The following is a 19,680-nucleotide window of genomic DNA, read 5'->3' as shown; positions in this document are numbered from 1 at the left end:
GACCAGCTACAAGGTTAACTCAACAAACCTTGAGCACTTATAATATATGGCAGCTGCATAGGGCGATGTCAACTGTGAAATCCAAAAATCATGGTGGAAATAAAGACTAGTCTTAAAGAATGTCATCCCATCTTCTATTTACGTCTGCTCCTCCTGAAATTACACCATGCATAAGTTCAGTTATGCACAACACGCACATTTCACACCACCAGTGTAAACCACACAGACAAAAATACTAAAACACAAACACACTGGCTGCTGACTTAAGACAAAGTGTAAGTCAGTTTCTGCTGCCTAAGCACGCACATGACTCGAGTATTAAAGTGCCTTTATACTTTTCAGACCTTCATTAGTGGCCCTGGAGAGACAAGCCAAAGTCTTTGCTATAAATTAAGTGAAAAAAACCAACAATAAAAGTTCCTGAGAGCAGCAAGCGTTGCAATATCAAAAACTTTTAACTGCTCAAAGACCGACAGTTTCCATCAACACAATTTGAACAGTTAAGACTTGGTTTCTCTCCAGTCCCATCATTTAACTGCCACTCAATCTACTACACATTAAAGCCAAACTCTAGGTGACTAAATACTCTACCCAGTACAAAATGAACAGAAAATGCTATCTTAAGGCTACTTAACAACACAGACAAAATACAGGAAAATACCTGAAAGAGTAGCCATTTCTTTAGAAGGAAACAAACAGGGAGCTAGTTTGGGTTGACATGTCTGGGGTTACCTACAAAGAAAGTTCTAAATTAAATTCTATATCTGCATGATAAAGCAAGGAAGTATCTATGAAGGTTGTTCATCATTAAATGTGGTTCATTAACAAAATCTCTTTAAAAACCTTCTGTCATTTGTCATTGTTTGTGAATAACTACACTTCTTTGATGTAATACAGAAAATCTAGTTACTCATCCCTAGCATTTCTCCTGCTGTCATCTACCGCTTTGTTCACAGTGACAACTAACTCAGTTCATGCACTGAAAGCGCAACTGTTCAACACAATATGGCTCTAAACTGAAGATGCACATTCATGGAAATGAACTGCCCTTGGGATGAAACTAAACACAAGTTAGAGCAGATGACATTTGGCAAATTAAAGAATTGCAGAAAATCTGCAAGAAGCAAATCACAGTTTGGTGAACACTGAAGATTGTGAACTTAAAAATATAACAGAAATGGGATGAAGAAGAAAGCAAAGTGCAACAGCCCGTTGGGACAGAGGGACAACACCAATGCTCTTCTGTGTAATGTGTTTAGTGTAGCCGGTCAACTCTTATTTAGAGTTACACTATGGTGTAAACTAGTATTGCTGTATGTGAGCCTGGACGTGTGCATGTATGAGAGGATCAGAGGCCTGCCGTGTATGAGAAGTTGGCAGCTAATCTGATTCTACTACGTGAAGCTCTTCTGCTGGGACTGTCCGTGGACAGGAGGGTCTTAGTGTCAGGTGGTGGTGGTTCTCTGCGGTCTCCATAGTCACCTGTGCTGCCACCAGGCTTCTCAGGTGCATCAGCAGTGTCATCTGGAGCTGCCACCACAGACTCATCGCTTTCTGAAATCAAAACACACACACACACACACACACACACACACACACACACGTGAAGACCAAGTTATGCTTAACTAAAGATGGAAATTTGCAAATAAAAGTCAGCTCTTTAAATGTATACCTCCCAAAAATATATAAATCAAAGTGACTACCTGTTGATGGTGGAGGAGTTCTCTCAAAGTGAATCAGGTCCGCCTGCTGGACGATGACAGGGTCAGGGTGAAGCTGAGGTGACGGGAGGCAGGATGGCACAGGGCCACACAAGAGGTCCACTGGAGACGACAGACACAGCAGCTCTGACTCTGCAGCCGCATCAGCACCTGGATAGTAAATCATAAAATCACTTAAAAAGGCTGACCAACATTTTTCTGGTCGAGGTCGCAACAGCAACCAAACAAGAGGAGGAGAGGATGAGGCAACACACACACACACACACACACCCCAACATACAACTAAAGCAGATCTTGTCTTGTATGACTTGCGTTACCTGGACTCTGAGCTCCAGATGTTGCACTGCTAACTGGACTGTCCCTCGGGCTCTCTGTGCTCTCTGGATGGGGGCTGTTAGGAACTGAACAGCTTGGCTTTGCTAGAAACACACAGACAAAGCCACTTTATGATTTTCTTACACTGCACAGCCACCATCTCATAAAAATCACAACCCAAGAGGGCAAGGCCACTCTTTAGTTTTATCACTTCAGTTGATGAATCCAGTTAAAAAAAAAAAAAAAAAAAAAAAGTAAGATATTCCCAACACCCTTACCTTTCATATCGTTCTTCAAAACGATAATCCTCTTGTGACCGTGCCCTTTGATCCAGATCACCTGAAATGAAATGGTGGGAAATAAACAACAATTAGAGTGACAAGTAGAGAAGAGCTTTAAATGGCAAAACTTATACTTTTATATCAGTGTTGCCCACACAGGCATTACTTTGGCAGGTTGCCCAGGTCTATTATCAACCACTTAAGTATATATGGCACCTCATTTAAGCAAAATATTTTTATTTGTGTGAGAGAACACCATCTGCCATCCATTTTCTAATGCACAATCCCTTTGCACTTACTTTGAAAGAACCAGCCCCTGCTCTTCCTGTCTTGCATTTTACACATCAACTATTCCTCTTGCCAAGTTGCCATTATGGTGATCTCTGATAATATTCAGCAACTTTCCCAAAATAAATCTTGGACATACTCAAATTCTATCGTCTTAGGCTGTGCTGGTGACATTAGTCCTTCTGCTTTGGAGATCTGCTACAAGCTGAAGGGCAAATCTAACCACAACCTACAGCAGGGGGCGAACTGCTTCGTTTATGTGCCACTAAGTCTCGTTCAGGGGCTGCAGAACAAAACAAGGACTACAAGTTGGTGGAACCAAATTCATCCACATGATGAGAGATTCCCCTGAAAGGCAGCTGAGTTTTTGCAGAGGAGAAACACGTAAAAGTAGAAAAGCTCATTTGACAGCCCACACGCACATGCACGCCTACCCCCCCATGTCACAAAAAGGAGTGCAAATCTGTAGGAGAAACTGCAGATGTTTCAGAATTACTCCTCACACAGCAACTCCATAAACTGTAGTAAGTTTTTACCTGTGGAATCGCACTGAGCAGCTCATCGGTGCTGGTGTAGCCATAGGAACGTGGATCGAGGCTGCAGCCTGTGAATTTGGTGTATGCTCCCTGGAACTCAGTCAGGAAGATCTGGTTGTAATGGTAGGTGTGGAGCAGCGCGCGAACATTACGAGCAAACTGGTAAAGCCCGGTCAGCTTCACCCATTCCTCCCCATGACTGATGGCAGCTTGAGTGTTATCAGTTTCCTCATGGTACAGCTATGAAAGGAGGATGTTGAAAGATCAGGCACAGTAAAGAAATAAAAAAGAAATATCAAAGAAAACTCTAGTTCTCACCTCTACCAGGTATGGAAGGCTCTTGAGTAACTCGCTGAGAGAGAGGAACCCATATTCACATGGGTTTAGCGTTGCACCATGAACACTCAGGTAATACTGGCTCAGCTCCTCCACCTTCAGGCCTATGGTGACTTGCTCATCTTCTTGTGACATGAGCAGAGCCAGTAGCTGGGAGGTCAGAGAGCGCAGAGACTTCCTGTTGATCAACTGCACTTCCCGGCCATCTGCGCCGTCCACCACCTTTCAAAACGCGAAGAAATCAGATGCTTAGCCTTAAACGCACATCGCAGTGGCAGTAGATGTGCAACAGACTTGAAGATACATTTTTAAGTTACAAGAAACTCAGAATTAAAGTTTAAATGTTTGCTGTGATTTTAAAAACGTTATAACCGCCAGGATCAGTGACAGGGCTCTTCATTTTTGTTTAGCTAGGTGTGCTGAATTAACAGACTCATAACAAAAAAAAAAAAAAAAAAAAAAACACTGAGACAACAAGTCTATTACTTTGTTATTTTATGAAACTAACCAACAGTGAGCTTCTCAGTGGATACATTTCCACAACTTCTTTGGGGCGTTTTTGCTTTTGTGTTTTTTTTACCTTGACAACATGGCAGAGTTTGGCCAGCAGAGCAGGCAGGGAGCTTGCGTCATAGTCCTGCAGGCGCAGTCCGTAACCAAAGGTTTTGCTGTACTCTGTGAGCAGCTGGCTGACAGGCAGGCTGGAGTTTTTCTGAGCCCGTAGCAGCTTGACCAGCTGAGCTGCCAGAGCCTTGATATGCTCAACCTCTGTCAGAGTCAGCACTTTCTCCTCGCCACACTCCAGCACCTGATGAAGGTGGAGGGCGTTAAATAGTAGAATTGCTTTTCAGGAAGCTTGCACTCAAGTGTTTGAGTTACTTGCAGAGCCCCAGACGTCAATTATATTTACCAAGACAGTTCTAACCAATCACTCAAGGGAGAAGCATGAAAGAGCCTGACCTGATCCACTGACTATTAATAAAACAAAGACACTGCAAATCCTTTTAAATGAAAAATATCCCTGTGCCATTCATTTCCACTTAGTGACATTACATCTAATAAAGCAGGCAAATATATAAAGAATATTTACATTGAGACAACTTGGGGGAAAAAAAAAAAATCCATAAGGTTCTTTCTTTAATACTGTTTAATACTGACAGGCACACATCTCAGCCTGTGCTTCACACACATCAGAAAGGTGGCTAAACTTTAGTCTGTTCTTAGCTATAAAAACTCACCATACTTGCAAAACAACCAACCACACACACACACACATAACTATGTCAGCATAAACAACAACAACAATACTGCTAATGTAAAACAGTCACAGTCCCATGAGCCTTTGTGCTCTGACTCAAAACTGTCCACAGTCCAAGTAAGCACCCTCTCACACTGCTAGATCATATTTTGCATTGCTGGCAAATGACAGTTTTGGTATGAATGAAACAAAACCTGTATGCCACAGGTATGCCACTTTAGGGACAATTCATATGTTGTGTTACTACATTTCATATTGTGAACAAAGGGCATCACATAACAAAAAGTAAAAGCTGTAAAATTACAGCCAGAGTATTCAGCTGATGACGATGTGATACTGGGATTAAAACTTTTGTTTTTCCAATTGCATCTGAAATAACTAGAGCCCCCTTGAATGAAACTAAAGCTTAGTTTATGATCACCACATTAATTGTTGGGTGTGCCAACTTTGACGTCACCACGGCCTTATTACCATACTGAAACTAGATGCCCTGGACTCCTAAATGTTGCACCATCTCCCTCTGTATAATCTGAGAGTCACTGAGCTCCTGTATATCACACCCTGAGCTCCACAGGGTGTAACATGCTTTAACATTCCACTTCTAAGTCAACAGTTTTTGACTCATCCCTCTTAGGAACTGAGGTGACTGTGTGGGTGGAACGTGTGACAGTGAAGATGCTGTCAGGGATCAACTGATATGCAGCTGAAATGACTGCAAAGACCAACGTGATCATACACCTCAGTCTCCAACCTGGTGTGCAGTTATGTCACTTTTGGCGTGCACTGCTGTTTGCAAAGGAGACAACAGGGAGCAAAAACTAGGTGTAAGATGTGCGCGCACACACACACACACACACACACACACACACACACACACACACACACACACACACACACACACACACACACACACACACACAAATACTAATACAACACAGCAGGATAAGCATTACAAACCTCAACCTTAATATACTTTTAGCTTTACTTTCCTCTCATCTCATGGGCCAGTAAAAATCTGTTTAACCTTCCTTGTAGGTGAGCAATGAGAAGCACACAAACAAAAACCCACTGGATGCCACACTCACTATCAGGACGTCAGGGATTGCCTCAAAGAGCTCCATGAGCTTGGTGAACCCGTAGTGGCTGAGCTTGCACTGGCGACCGAAGTGGTGGTGGTAAGTTGGTATGAACTTGCTGAAGGGCATTCGACAGTGAGGTTGGTGACGAAGCAGGTCCACCACCTCCTTCCCAAACTGCTTAGTACGTTCCACTTCCTCCATAGTACGCTCTGGTAAACGAGAGGTAATTCATTGAACACGTAAAACCTGAAATTAGCAGTTCATAATCATTGCTTAAACACAAAGTATGTCATTTCTGCTGCTATGAGTTTCCCAGTCAAAACAATGAAAGTGGTCCATGGCCAGCTTTAATTGTGGGAGGGAGCAGCTCCAGTATTAATAGTCATTAAATTGGCATGTTGAACGTTGTGGAACACACCGACTTTGCAGCTGGCTTGAGTGAGGAGGATACAACTTCAGTGACAGCCAAATAAAATTAAACTTGCCATTACATTATAAATAAATAAATTAGGCTTCTCTGGGTTTGAAATGAGCATCTTCCGAATTTACTTTGTTAAACATCTATCCACATCTTGACTGGCTAAAAAGGAAATTACTACCATCAAGTAAAACACTTATTTTAAAATAATTTGCTTGTTAACAGTTTCTGCAGGTAAAGTAATTCCTTATTAAACTCGGGCTGGTTTGTATATACTTTAACTCACCCTTCTTAGGAACTGAGATGACTGTGTCGGTGGGCTGTTGTGTGATGGTGATGGTGGTGTCAGGGATCTCCGTTAACAGATCCATCAAGTCACATATTCCATAGTCCGTTACTCTCCAGTCTCTGGAGAAGCACCTGATACACAACGCATAAGAATATTTTACAGCACCTACAACACTAATGATCCATATAGTTTGTTTTTCCCTCCCTAGCAAACAAATCCACAGGAAAGGTAACAATATGAAGACACCACCTACAGTTCCAAGTATTCTTACCAATGGTATGCCTGCATGAAGTCCTTGATCGCAACTTGTTTGCTGGCTTGAAACTTAAGCAGTTTGAGCAGGTCTTGGGTGAAGCGCTTAACTTGAGCTCGGTGGGTTAGGGTCAGTAAATGCTTTGTACCCATCCCCAAGATCTGCCGGTTATGAAAATTAAAAACACGCAAAATAAACAGTGAATGAACAACTCAGAAGATTATCACGGGTGGTCCTCATTAAAAGTACCTGCAGAACATGCGGCACGGCCTCCAGGAGCTCCAGCAGCTTAGAGAAGCCGTAGTCAGAGACACGGCACTGCTTGGCAAAGTGATGGTGATATGAGGGAATGAACTTGCTGATTGGCGTGATGCATGACGGCTGGCTCTTTAACAGGTCAATAATCTCTCGGCTAAACTGGATGAGCTGTGGATTGCCAACCGGACTCTTGCAGCGATGAATCCATGGCTCTGTATGACAAAGTAAGTAAATAAAATAATGCGGGCACAACTGACTGAGCTAAATTCAAGTGACTGATGCTTTTATAAGTTTTAACTGAATATCAGTTTAGAGTTACAGAGTTTAACACCGAGATCCAAGATGATATGTCTTAATAGCACTATATTAAAAAAAAAAAGAAAAAAAGAAAAATCTCCAATAAAATTCAGAGATTTGTTAATGTTCCTACCAGAGTTTGGTGCAGGTGGTTTGTTATTGACCCACTTGATGACTTTGAAGCCATTCTGAGCTGTGACTATTGTGATGCTGGGAACACAGGTAATGAGGTGCTCTAGAGGAACACCACCCTCCAGTGACTCATTGCCAAGCTGAAGTGGACTGAATTTTGCTGCATAACAGTCTGGAAAACTAAATGGAAATTAAACATTTTAATGACTTCATAACAAGGGAAAATAATCTGACATTAAAAGGCTTATACAAGTAACATGTAATAAACTGGTTTTTTTTAACTGGTTTTTACCTGAGTAGTGGAAGTGTGCCCTCATGTGACTGCAATAAACTGTGGACCTCAGAGGCTAGGGTGCTCAGAGACATCACAACAAATGGGATTTTATAGGAATCAGGGTCAAAGTCAGCCTCACTGCAAAAAAAAAAAAAAAAACAGTCAATGATGGAAAAGGGACTTCTAGTCAGCTTAATCTATAATTTATTTTTATGAAGGTTTTTAACTGTTGTATACCTGAAGTCCTGCTGTGCATAGTGCTGTCTGCAGACAGGCTCATGGTACTCCAGCTCCTCAAACACAACTGGACTCCCACTCGTTGAGGAGGAACCCTCCTGGGATTGGGAAGATCCCAGTGGACTCTGACGTATTTGGCTGTTGGACAGAAGGCACACAAACCTTGAGCCTCCCTGCTCCCGCACGGCGACCAGTTCTGGCAGCCGATACAGATCGCCAACCACAAGCTTACGGGAATATCTGGAGAGCGCAGAGCAAAAGGTGTATATGCTTAGCAAAAACTACTTCACAATGCATCTCTCATTTTGTGAAAGCTAGACTCAAACTACAAAGCATGTATGTAAAAATTTAAGTTTGAAAACAGTGAGTTGAGAAAGCTACAAACTTTTTCTCATAAATTTCAGTGAACTTGAACAGAGGAAGGCAATTGGCAGGAGCATCTTGAAGAATGCAGATTATCTCTGTGCTGTAAAATGAAACAAATATCACTACCACAGACCAAACAAGAAAAGTATTTGTGCATTTTAAAATTTCCCAGTGTGTCCAACACATTAAATAAACCTGCAAAATATAAACCGTACCTGAGCAAGGCAAGAGATTTGTTGCTGCCACCGGTGATTAGAGACACCTGAATGCGTTTGCCGCCGATCTTGTAACGGTGAAGGCCGCTGACTGCACTAATGGCCTGTTGCAAGGACATCATCTGAATTGTGGCCTTTAGCTGATAGTCAGTGTGGGGGCTAAGTTCCACAGCTTTTACCTAAACAAAATAAGCCATAATACAAAGATTTTGAGAGGAAAGGGTTCATCTTTATTCAAAGTAAAATGGGTGCAAACACGTAGATTTTTTTTAAGCTACTTAAATGCAAGCAAAACTCAGACATATTTATTCTATGAATTATCAGCATAATTTGATTAAGCTTTACCTGTCCATATCTGGAGAACGTATCATTTAATGTTTGCTGCAGATCCTTGCGGGACATTCTGTAGTCCAGGTTGGCAACCTGGACCTCTGCTCCCTCTGAGAAAGGATCGGGAGAAGCTTCAGGACAAGGGCTACGAGGGGCAGCAATCAGAGGTGAGGAACGGCTGGACAGACAGGGTGATGCACTCCTTTTGTTAGCAAAGGGGGAACATAAAAAAAAAAAAAAAATTAACATAAGAATATAGTTTACATGCAGCACAGTTTGTATGCAGCAGTAGTTACCTGGAGGACCAGGAGCCCTGAGATAAGACGAGGGGGCTGAAGCTCCTGTGCAGGTTCAACTTGCTGAAGGCGGAGGGTGTGCTAATCTGGAACTCCCCTGAGCTCCTGTCCACTTGATCAACAGGGGATTCAGATGCACTTTGAGGGTTGGAGTCCTCTCTGCTATACAGAAAGATGAACAGGGACAGAGAGACAACATGCATTATTTATAAAACCAAAACAAAAATATTTGATAGGAAATATGGTTTTAACACTTGATTATTTCATTCCAAGATCAAAAAATAACATACTTGAAAACAAACTGGCTAGAAAAGACAAAAGATTTACTGCCCTACTGTTATATATTTAAGTTAAAGCCAATTATTAACATAATGCTTATCTGGTTATCAAATGACATTCTGTCTGCTTTCTCTGTGTGTACCTCTTCCTGTACATGGATTCTACAGTGAGCCCAGGCTTGGTCAGCTGCTCCAGCGCTCCAGCCTCGCCATTATTCTGGGGTGAAGAGGAGGCGGTGCGTCCCTTTTCGAAATGCTGAAAGCTTATTCTGGATTTTCCCTCCAAACTGCCCAGCTCCTGGATCAAGCAGGGAAGGAATATGTTAAGCTGTAGATACCGACCTGCTGTATACTGGTCATACCTTTGTGTGCATCCATGTATGGAGTAGGACAGTCAAGCGATTAGTTAGAACTGTTAGAAAATATGAACACAAGCAGAACAGACCAACTCGGATAAGAGCCCGAACCGATGTTTAACTAGGGATGCACATTCAAAATGCCTGAGGAAGGAAAAACTGCTTAACTGCAGAGTTCATTTTCTGGGGGGGGGGGGGGGGGGGGGGGGATTTTTGGCATCCACCAAAAAAGTTTTAGACTTGCACCAAAGGAAAAATCACCAGATTATGAGAATGTTTTTAGCATTTTTTTTGTTTTCATTTTCCTCCAGGTTTAAAAATATTTTTGTTTATCAAATAGCCAAAAATTACAGCTCACATAGACTGCGATAAAGTAGGGGAACACAAACTATGCCTCAACTATATGCAGACAGACTGTGCTTGCTTATGATCTCACCCCCAACAAAAACCCTTATATATTTTTATTAACTTGACTGTACTGAACACAGGATAATACTGTAAATTGCTCTCATATAAAGGGAATATTGAGACAGTCAAGAAACATTTGCTACTTGCCTGCATAACAATGAGAAAAGTGCACTGTTCCTATAAATCTTTAATGACCACAAACAACTATGATGAAAGAATACTGTGGTAGTCCCATAAGACTTTGTGTTATTGTTAATCTCATATCTACAAAAACATCTAAGACTTTAATTTTTTTTTTTATATAACAAAAGAGTTTTAATGTTTTATTTCCATTTTGGTGCTTAAAGAGAAACTTTAAATTGGAATTTCTCTTCACTGCCCAACTACAGAGACTTTTAAATGCCCATCCCTAGTTTATTAGCTTATGGGTAAGTTTTCTCCAGTTTGCCACACTGGTCTCCGGTTACAACCAAACAAGAAAAAGAAACCAAGTCAGCCACTAGAGGTCAGCTTTCTCATAGTGGAAACCGGCACTGGCCAAATTTCACCACAAAATAACTTATGGCATTGCATAAAGCAGAACCTGGGGAAAACACACAAGCTGATAACTCAAAGACTGACACACTGGGCAAAAATCAGACAAACAGCTACATGGCAAATCATGCATTGATATGATTAGTGACATGCAGGACAGCAGGGATTCATGAAGGACTAGCAAGACATAATATATGCTACATGCTATCAGAGGCAGACAGCTCAAGATAAGCAAGCAGTTACAAGCTGTTAGTCAAAGCAGCAATTAGGTCATGGGGGGGAGGAGAAGCTACAGTGATTTACAAAGCAGCCCATACAAAGAGAGAGAGGGCAATGGAGGTTGAGGGGAAGCAGGCACAGATGAGTCTTCTGACCTGATGGGGCTTGGCTGGAGCACCACCGGGAGGCCCACTGCAACCCCTCCTGGGACTGTAGGGCCTTTCAGCCACCGGGCCAGGGGTGTGGCAGGGGCGGGTTGCTCGCCGTGGCCTTCTGGGTGACCTGGGTCTCTCCAGGGGCAGAAAAGAGAAGGAGGAAATAGATGGGGGAGGGCCGAACACTGAATCCTGGGTTTGAGAGGTCTGGGACAGAGTCTGAGGCAAGTGATGGGGCTGAGAACGAAGCTCAGCCTCAGGACTTGCATCGTCTCTGGGCCGTGGGGAGAAGGACAGGCTGATTCTGTGGCCAAACACATCCTCATTTTCCATTCGCTTGCGGGCACGTGCAGCTGCCTCAGGGCTGCCAAAGCGGAGGACTGCTGAGCCCTGGGACACACCCAGTACTCTGCCACCGCAGTTGTCTGATAGGCGGCGGAGCCTGAGCTTCACAGCGTTCCGCATGTTCTTGTCACAGTTGAGAGGGAGGTTGTACACATAGAGGTGGTTGAAACTGGGCTGAGGGAGGGGAGGAAAAGACACCGCGGCTGTCTGGTTTGTATTATTTACACTCAAAAATAAAACTGAAGATTTTTCTTTTACTTGGAAAAACCAGTAGATTTTCCCACTCGTTTTTCCAAGTAAACTGTATTAAAAACTGTATTGAAGATCTGTATTAACATTGCATGATTTCCAATTTTCACTATTAACTGTGTAACTGTTAGTTGTATATGAAATTCACATTCCAAAATGCATCACTCTTCCCATTTCGTAAGTCCACACAAAAGTGAGATTGTCCGTGGTTACTTTTCTCAGTGTATACTTACCTCATGTAATACAGGCCAGTTTAAAAAGTATTTTCTAAGCCTTAATAAAGCATTTATGAGGCCTACCTGTGCTTTGACAAGCATACGCGGTGGCAGATCTGCTGTGATCTCCTGAAAGGGCACGTGTCTATGGGCATGCTGCAGTAGAGCTGAAGATGTATGGTTGCCATGAACCAGGATTACATGGAAACCATGGCGATGACGCAGGTCACTCAACTCACTTGCAAAATTCACATCAGCTGTTTAAAAAAAAAAAAAAAAAAAAAAAAAAAAAAAAAAAAAAAGTGACTCTTGTTAGTCACAAATATATATATTTGGTAACATAGCTGTACTTCATTACAGGTAACCAGAGGTGAACTTACAGGATACCAGTACAACAGTTGCAGGTGCTGTGTGTGTCTCGGCAAAGCGCCGCAGGCTCTGGCGAAGTTTGTCATCTGCAGCATTCTTGGCTGTGGCATTGATATGTGCAACGGTAACCTATAAGAGTATAATTATGAAGCATCTAAATTATTCCTCCTTTTGAGCAGTGAATCACTACACACTTGAGCCATTTCATGGCTATATTAGCAGTGCCTGATGTGTTAAAAACAGATATTATGATAGAGATTTATCAAAGTATATTGAATAAAAATCTATAGGAAAATTCTGTAACAAAAGTGTTGGTTCTCCCATCCACAAAAAGCCAATCAACAGTCCACAATAACCTGGTACTGAACGCCCAGAAGACAGTGGAAATTATAGTGGACTTTAGGAAGCACACAGCCCCTCTACCCTCCATCATCCTGACTGACACCCCCATCACCACAGTGGACTCTTTTCGCTTCCTGGGAACTACCATCACCCAGGACCTCAAGTGGGAGCCCACCATCACCTCTGTCATCAAAAAGGCCCAGCAGAGGATGTACTTCCTGCGGCAGTTGAAGAAATTCAACTTGCCAGCAAGGACCGTGGTGCAGTTCTATACTGCCATCATTGAGTCCATCCTCACCTCCTCCATCACTGTGTGGTACGCTGGAGCCACCACTAGGGACAAACAGACTACAGCGCGTTGTGCACTCTGCTGAGAAGGTGATTGGCTGTAACCTCCCATCTCTCCAGGACCTGTACACCTCCAGGACACTGGGGCATGCAGGTCAGATCACAGCCGACCACTCTCACCCTGGGCACAGACTTTTTGACCCTCTCCCCTCAGGCAGGAGGCTACGGTCCATATGGACCAGAACCTCCCGCCATAAGAACAGTTTCTTCCCCTCTGCTGTTGGACTCATGAACAATTACCCTAAGACTGTTACCACCACCCTCCACAAACGCTGATGACCCTATGTCTATGCACCTGTCTGACTGCACTGATGTACATATTAGTGGAATATAGTCTACATTCTTTTATCTTTTAATTAGTCTCTGCACTGTATATTTTGTAATTTTGTAATATTGTGCTATAGTTATAGCTCTAATATCTCTGTATATTTGCAATTTGTATACTTGTATATTGTCTTATAGTTTTTATACTTATTTGTTTTTTTCTGTAAGCACGAAGTACCGCAGCAATTTCCTAATGCTGTGAACCTGTTCACCCATATGGCAATAAAAACCTTCTGATTCTGATTCTGATTCTGAAAACAAACAATGTGTTGTCGCACCAATGCAACAATACTTCACAACAGTTTCACATGCATTGCAAGATATCCAGTAGACTCAAGTACTTTGGTTAAAACCTTTTCGCAAAGTGGCAACACCGCTGTCTTTTCCCCACACTTTTAAATGTAAGGTAGGCAGTTTAACAGCCTACATGAAAATGCTGCAAGCATGCCTCAAGTCACCTAAGCTATCATTTAAGGTAAATGATCTCCATCATAACACTGAATGCACTATATTTTAAACCTTCCCAGGACAAGCTCTACTTCATGTTAGAAAACTATGTGCAGAATGAAAATAATTATTTGTAATGACAGAATCAAGGTAATTCGACATAGTATTTATTGATTTTTGATTGATACCTGGCAGTTGTTGAGCTCTTGGATGACAGCTTTACTCTCCTTGCTAATATCACAAACGCAAATGAATTCCGCCTCGCGATGACCCTGGAAAAAGCGGTTGCGAATACGCTGGACCACAGCTCCAGCAGAGCGTCCGCTGGGCACGCTGCAGTTCTCAATGTCCCAGAAGACCCCGACCGGAGGGATGTTCTCAGGACCACCACTCTCTGGAGAGCCTAGAAAAATGAACATTTTAAAGCACACTCAAGTTTTTTGGAACCTTCCAATTAGTAAAATTAATTCAGTGTTGCTGTTGTTTCGCACAGCATACATGCACAAACTCAAAGCTGCATTTCAGACTCCACTAACCATATTTCTGGCCAGCCTTTCCAAAGCTTGTTGATGGCATGAGCATTTTGCCATCAGAGGAGGTGCCACAGCCATTACAAATAGGGATTGTGATAGGAGCAGTCTGAGGAATAGGAACACTTGGATGCACCTTGTCTGACTCTGGCATCAGACCATTCATGGGCTGCAAAATGGTACAAATTCAAACAGGACACAGAAATAAAACTGACAGCCACTGCAAGAAAAGCTTAAATATACATCATTCAGGTCAAAATTCAACTCCGTGTACAAAATCCTATCACCTTTAAGGTACACAAAGAAAGCCAAACTGAATGAAGAGAGATCAACCAACCTTCAATAAGCACTCCTGGCAGTAGTGTGCCCCCTTCACACAAACCGTGCGTTCAACATTTGGGTGCATAGGATTAGAGCAGAAGTGTGCTGAAGTAGCTGTAGTAGTGATGGTACCTGGGTGACCACCGAATATACTTCCCTGGGATCTTCTGGCTGATGTGCTGCAGTCCACACCGCAGGTGTAAAAGCCAGAAGAGGTCAGGCAAGAGCCATGCATGGTAGCAGGTAGAGAGGAAACAGAGGGGAGAGAGGAAGCCAGGGGTGCTGAAGAGGGAAATAGGCTGGCTTGACTGAATGAAAGAGGTACAGCTGGGTGGGTGTGGAGAAGCCCTGAGCAGCAGGGGAGGTAGGGATGTGATGAAAGAGGCTGAGAGGTAGCAACAGAAGAGGACAGCTGAGGTTTGCAACCAAGACTGAACAAAGGATCAAAAACTTCACCTCCAGTGCCACAGCTAACTTTATGTTTATACTGATGAACAGATGAAGCTACAGAATAAGGCCCAGACCTACTAGTACAGCTGCTACTGATGGTTGTTCCCAGAGACCCTGGGGCCATATAAAGTGAGACAACTCCTGTAACATTGCTGCTGCTACCAACAACACCTCTGCCACCCAACAATCCATAGCCATCTGTGTTGCAATAGTCACAGTGGGTGCAAATGCTTACTTTGGGGCTAGTCCCCTCTTGTTGCTGTTGAGGTGGTGGCTGTTGGAGGGAGTCTTGTGCAAGCTGAGGAGGAGGTGGCAAGCAGGGAGGGGGCAAAGGGAGAGAGGACAAAGAGAAGGGCTGGGATAACTGGGAGGAGGAAGTATGGTGTAGTGGTGGAGGAGGGACATCTTTCAAATCCAGTACAGGCTTTCTGTTGTCCATGTGATTGTTCTGGAATATATATTTTAAAAAAGCAAATATAATTTCACATTAGCTCTGTGAATCTTTAATTTGCAAATACATATACATACATATAAATATACATTTAAAATTATAAATACAAAGAGCATTATTTTATTTCTAAAAAGCATCTAAAGAGATCAACATTAATCCTTACAGTGCTATGAAATCGTATTTTTGATAAAAGAAATGAAATACATGAAAAAAAAAAAAAAGTCCCCCTTCTGTTAAATTATAAATTAACAGATTAATTTCAGAAAGCTAAGTTGAATTTCATTAGCCACACTGAGGCCTGATAACTGCCAGACCTGCTGGATCAAGAAATCACTTAAACAGAACCTGTCTGACAAAGTGAAGTAGGCCAAAAGCTCTCAAAAAGAAACACATTATGCTACAATCTAAAGAAACCCAAGAACAGGTGAGAAATAAAATAACTGACATCTATCAGTCTGGAAAGGGTTACAAAGCCATTTCTAAGGCCTTGGGACTCCAGGAAAGGATGGTAAAAGCAATTATGCACAAATGTAGAAAACTTGGAACAATGGTGCACCTTCCTAGGAGTGGCATGCCTACCAAAATTACTCCACAAGTGCGTCAACGACTCATCCAGGAGTTCACAAAAAAAAAAACCAAAAAAAAAAAAACCAAGAACATCTAAAGAACTGCAGGCCTCACTTGTCTCAGGTAAGGTCAGAGTTCCTGATTCAATTCAAAGACTGGGCAAAAATGGCATCCATGGGAGAGTTCAAAGGCAAAAAAAAAAAAAACACTGTTGACCATAAAGACCTCACATATGAGAAAAAACATCTTGATGATCCCCAAGACTTTTGGGAAAATGTTCTGTGGACTGTTGAGACAAAAAGTTTAACTTTTGCATGGCTCGAGTCCCGTTACATCTCACATAAAAAAAACATTTCATGGGAAGATCGTCATACCAAAAGTCAAACATGCTAGTGGTAGTGTGATTGTCTGGGGGCTGCTTTGCTGATCTAGGACCTGGAAAACTTGCCATAATTGATGGAACCATGAATTCTGCTCTATCAGAAAATCCTAAAGGAGAATGTTCAGACATCAGTTCACGCCCTGAAGCTCAAGCATACTTGCGCTATGTAGCAGGACGATGATCCAGAACACAGCAGCAAGTCCACCTCTGAATGTCTCAGAAGAATAGAATGAAGGTTTTGGAGTATTCAATGTTATTGAATTAAAACAATTCTGCAAAGAAGAATGGGCCAAAATTCCTCCACAGTGATGACTCATTATCAGTTATCCCAAATGCTTGATTGCAGGTCTTGCTGCCCAGGGTGGCACAACCAGTTATTAGGTTTAGGAACAATTACTTTTTTCCACAATGGTCTAGCTAGGTTTACCCCCCCCCCCCCCCCCCTAAATAAATGAAATAATTTAAAAACTGCATTTTGCACTTAGTTATTTTTGCCCAATATTAAAAATGATTTCTGAAACATGTGTGACAAATATGCAGAAAACTAAAATCAGTAAAAATGGCAAAGATTTTTTTCACAGCACTGTACAACTAAAATGTTTATATTAATGGCCTGATAACATAATTAGTATTTTCATTTTAATTTCTCATTTAGAAAACAGTTCACTTAAACTTTCTCCACTATACTCCATGTGTCTGTTTACAGATAAACACCTACTTCTTTGTCCGTTTGATGAGGGGAGCTTGTCTCATCTGTGGAGAAGCAGTCCTTGAGCTTCCATAGCAGGGTTGAAGCCTCTGTTTTGGGGTGACCAAGCCATGGGAAAGGTCTAGCGCCGCATGTCGATCTCTCCTTTCCCAGTCCTTCCATCATACAAGCCACAGAGGTCTTTCACCATACTTGCATCTCTCTTCTCTCTCATGCTTTCCCAAAGACAGGAAACGAAAGTTTAAAAAGTTTGCTATCGTCATACCTAGTGCTTCACATACGGGACCACGGTTAAAGTTCGTACTGACTCATTTATGATAGCACAGGTCGTAGCTGATTATTATGCGTCTGACGCAGGACTGTTTTGTAACATTTTAAATCAATAAAGGGGGACTCTCCTGTCCAAAACGTTTATAAATGCGGTGCTTTTAACCGTTCCTCTGAAGCTAAAGTCCGAAGCGAAGCATGTAAACTAGCTGAGATAATGTTTACTTAGCTACAAGCTAGCTAACGTTATTATCATCGTTTAATTTACTCGTTGGTTAAGTCAGAATTGGCCTGTTAAGCTAACCTAAATACCTAGATCTATCCATTAAAGGAGAAACTTAACAGCTTGCCTTTAGCTATTTAAGCTAACAACTGGGTACTAATATTTAGCTGGTTTTAGCGCACCTGCACAAAGCTGTGCTCTCAAGCTATCCTTCAGTATCTTTACGGAAAGCTCGATTCTGTTTGGTAACAGCGAGCTCATTCCAAAACAACTGATTATTTACCTGAGAAGCTTTCGTCTCTCACATCTTCCTCAAAAAGACCATTCCCTATTTATCTCCCTAGAAACGCGCACCTTTTTGTAACCGACTTCTGCCGGAAAGCAGGCGCGGCTGTCGCAAAACCTTTTTTTACGTTTGAGTTGAGGATGGATGGAACTGGCATAACCATTTCTAACAAGACAAACAGCATTTTATATTCAGCTTTAGCTGCAGGATATTGTAATATATTAAGTTTACGGTATTTTAGGCTACAAAATATAGAAGTGGAAAGTTCGATGATATAAATTAATAAGAAAAAGGATTATGTACAGTACGTTTCTCATAGTTATGTATTTGTATCTTTTCTGTTCTGTGTATTGAAGAAATCTTCCGCCGACACAGTCTCTTATGTCAATATAAACTTTATTGCATCTAAGACAGTATCTTTCAAACGTCCGGCCGTTTGGGACGAAAATGCTCTCTATTTCTCTTTTTCCTCCTCGAACAATGAAACCTACAGCCTTACATAGGCTTTAACATCTGGAATACACATTGCCACACATAGTCTGGTTTCTACCAGTTTTTGGAGGGGCTCAGAGACCCCCAGTAAATACCTTTCCATATTTGGTAAAGGTGCACAGGGAAAGATAAGCTCCAAACTGAGAAGACCCCTGAGCTGGAATTTACTACACCTTTAGCAAACCACATACATGCAGTTTCAACACAGGCATGTCAGACACCACAACTTGCTGATGAACTCTTCTCTCTGTTCTTCATTGGCTTCCTGTTAAATCCAGATTTTAAGTCAAGTCAAGTCACGTTTATTTATATAGCACATTTAACACAACAACAGTTGACCAAAGTGCTGTACATAAATTTAGAATTTAGAATCAATTTAGGACCAATTTATTGTTGTTACATGTCAAACACATAACGGGCGTTTCAGAACACCCATCCAAAGACAGAGACAAGCAATCAACAATTATGGGAGATAAATGTTCCTTGGCCTTGCTGCAGTCACAGGCACTGCTGTTTAAGTAGAGGGAAACAAAGCGAACACAAATCCTCCTCGCATACAAAATCTGATGTGCAATATTGTTCTGCTGAGTTTCACATGTTCAGACCCCTCAACTTCCTGATTTCTGAATATATACACATATTTATATCATCTTGTGAGACACATTTTATAGTTTGTAAATAACTCATGTAAAGTGCATTATTTTACTGTTTCATTCTGTGCACATGTTTACACACACACACACACACACACACACACACACACACACACACACACACACACACACACACACGGACAGACACACACACAGAAAGACAGAGAGAGAGAGAGAGAGAGAGAGAGAGAGTCTGTAAATAATTACATCTAATCATAATTATATAAAATGTGGCGTGTGTGTGTGAGTACACATGTAGTATTCATTTCATTGTTTACTAAAATTCGTTTAAATGTTTAGGAATAAAAATCAAATGAAAATGGTTTTGGTAATTATGCTTTATTATAGAATAAACATGCAACAATACTGATGCTCCACCTACAAAAAATACTGCTAATATGTTAATGCTTACCCAACAATACAGTGCATTATATAGTGGCACTGTACTCTAAAAGAAGCATTCTGTCGTAGGGTTATTTTATTTTATGCAGATTATTTGAGTATCATATTATTTATATTGATAGCTTTATTTATTATGAAAATGTATGAATATTCTCATAATGGCAGGCTGGGGCCTTTCT

General features: G+C 41.7%; 1 protein-coding gene across 5 annotated transcripts; it reads right to left on the bottom strand.

Annotated features, from left to right (window-relative positions):
* Nucleotides 1-1,068: 1,068 nt before the first annotated feature.
* On the bottom strand, nucleotides 1,069-18,054 carry marf1 (meiosis regulator and mRNA stability factor 1). Of its 5 annotated transcripts, none has more exons than XM_030727839.1 (27): nucleotides 17,952-18,054; nucleotides 17,188-17,393; nucleotides 14,636-15,517; nucleotides 14,305-14,467; nucleotides 13,957-14,171; nucleotides 12,319-12,436; nucleotides 12,023-12,195; nucleotides 11,130-11,648; nucleotides 9,601-9,755; nucleotides 9,180-9,341; nucleotides 8,899-9,085; nucleotides 8,554-8,732; nucleotides 8,358-8,438; nucleotides 7,973-8,212; nucleotides 7,754-7,873; nucleotides 7,463-7,641; nucleotides 7,024-7,244; nucleotides 6,793-6,935; nucleotides 6,519-6,652; nucleotides 5,821-6,023; nucleotides 4,058-4,285; nucleotides 3,460-3,699; nucleotides 3,142-3,381; nucleotides 2,315-2,375; nucleotides 2,039-2,140; nucleotides 1,704-1,871; nucleotides 1,069-1,554 (listed from the first exon to the last, which is right to left on the bottom strand). In XM_030727839.1, exons 2-27 carry the CDS (start codon nucleotides 17,341-17,343, stop codon nucleotides 1,349-1,351), a joined length of 5,475 nt encoding a protein of 1,824 aa, XP_030583699.1. In that variant the 5' UTR covers nucleotides 17,344-17,393; nucleotides 17,952-18,054; the 3' UTR covers nucleotides 1,069-1,348. The 5 variants fall into 5 exon arrangements, with proteins under 5 accessions (XP_030583699.1, XP_030583716.1, XP_030583708.1 ...); XM_030727856.1 differs by having other exon boundaries at nucleotides 9,180-9,338; XM_030727848.1 differs by having other exon boundaries at nucleotides 17,851-17,955.
* Nucleotides 18,055-19,680: the final 1,626 nt, after the last annotated feature.

The sequence above is a fragment of the Archocentrus centrarchus genome, chromosome 1 (assembly GCF_007364275.1).
Source record: "Archocentrus centrarchus isolate MPI-CPG fArcCen1 chromosome 1, fArcCen1, whole genome shotgun sequence".
Lineage (NCBI taxonomy): Eukaryota > Metazoa > Chordata > Actinopteri > Cichliformes > Cichlidae > Archocentrus > Archocentrus centrarchus.
Note: the sequence above shows the minus strand (reverse complement) of the source record. Positions and strands in the feature narration are given on the sequence as shown.

Coding starts and splice junctions, on each gene's coding strand:
- marf1 (XM_030727839.1), bottom strand. CDS start 17,343: ATGATGGAAGGACTGGGAAAGGAGAGATCGACATGCGGCGCTAGACCT. Junction 9,756..11,129: donor CTCCAGCCAAGCCCCATCAG/GTCAGAAGACTC, acceptor TGCTTGATCCAG/GAGCTGGGCAGTTTGGAGGG. Junction 1,555..1,703: donor AACTCCTCCACCATCAACAG/GTAGTCACTTTG, acceptor TTTTGATTTCAG/AAAGCGATGAGTCTGTGGTG.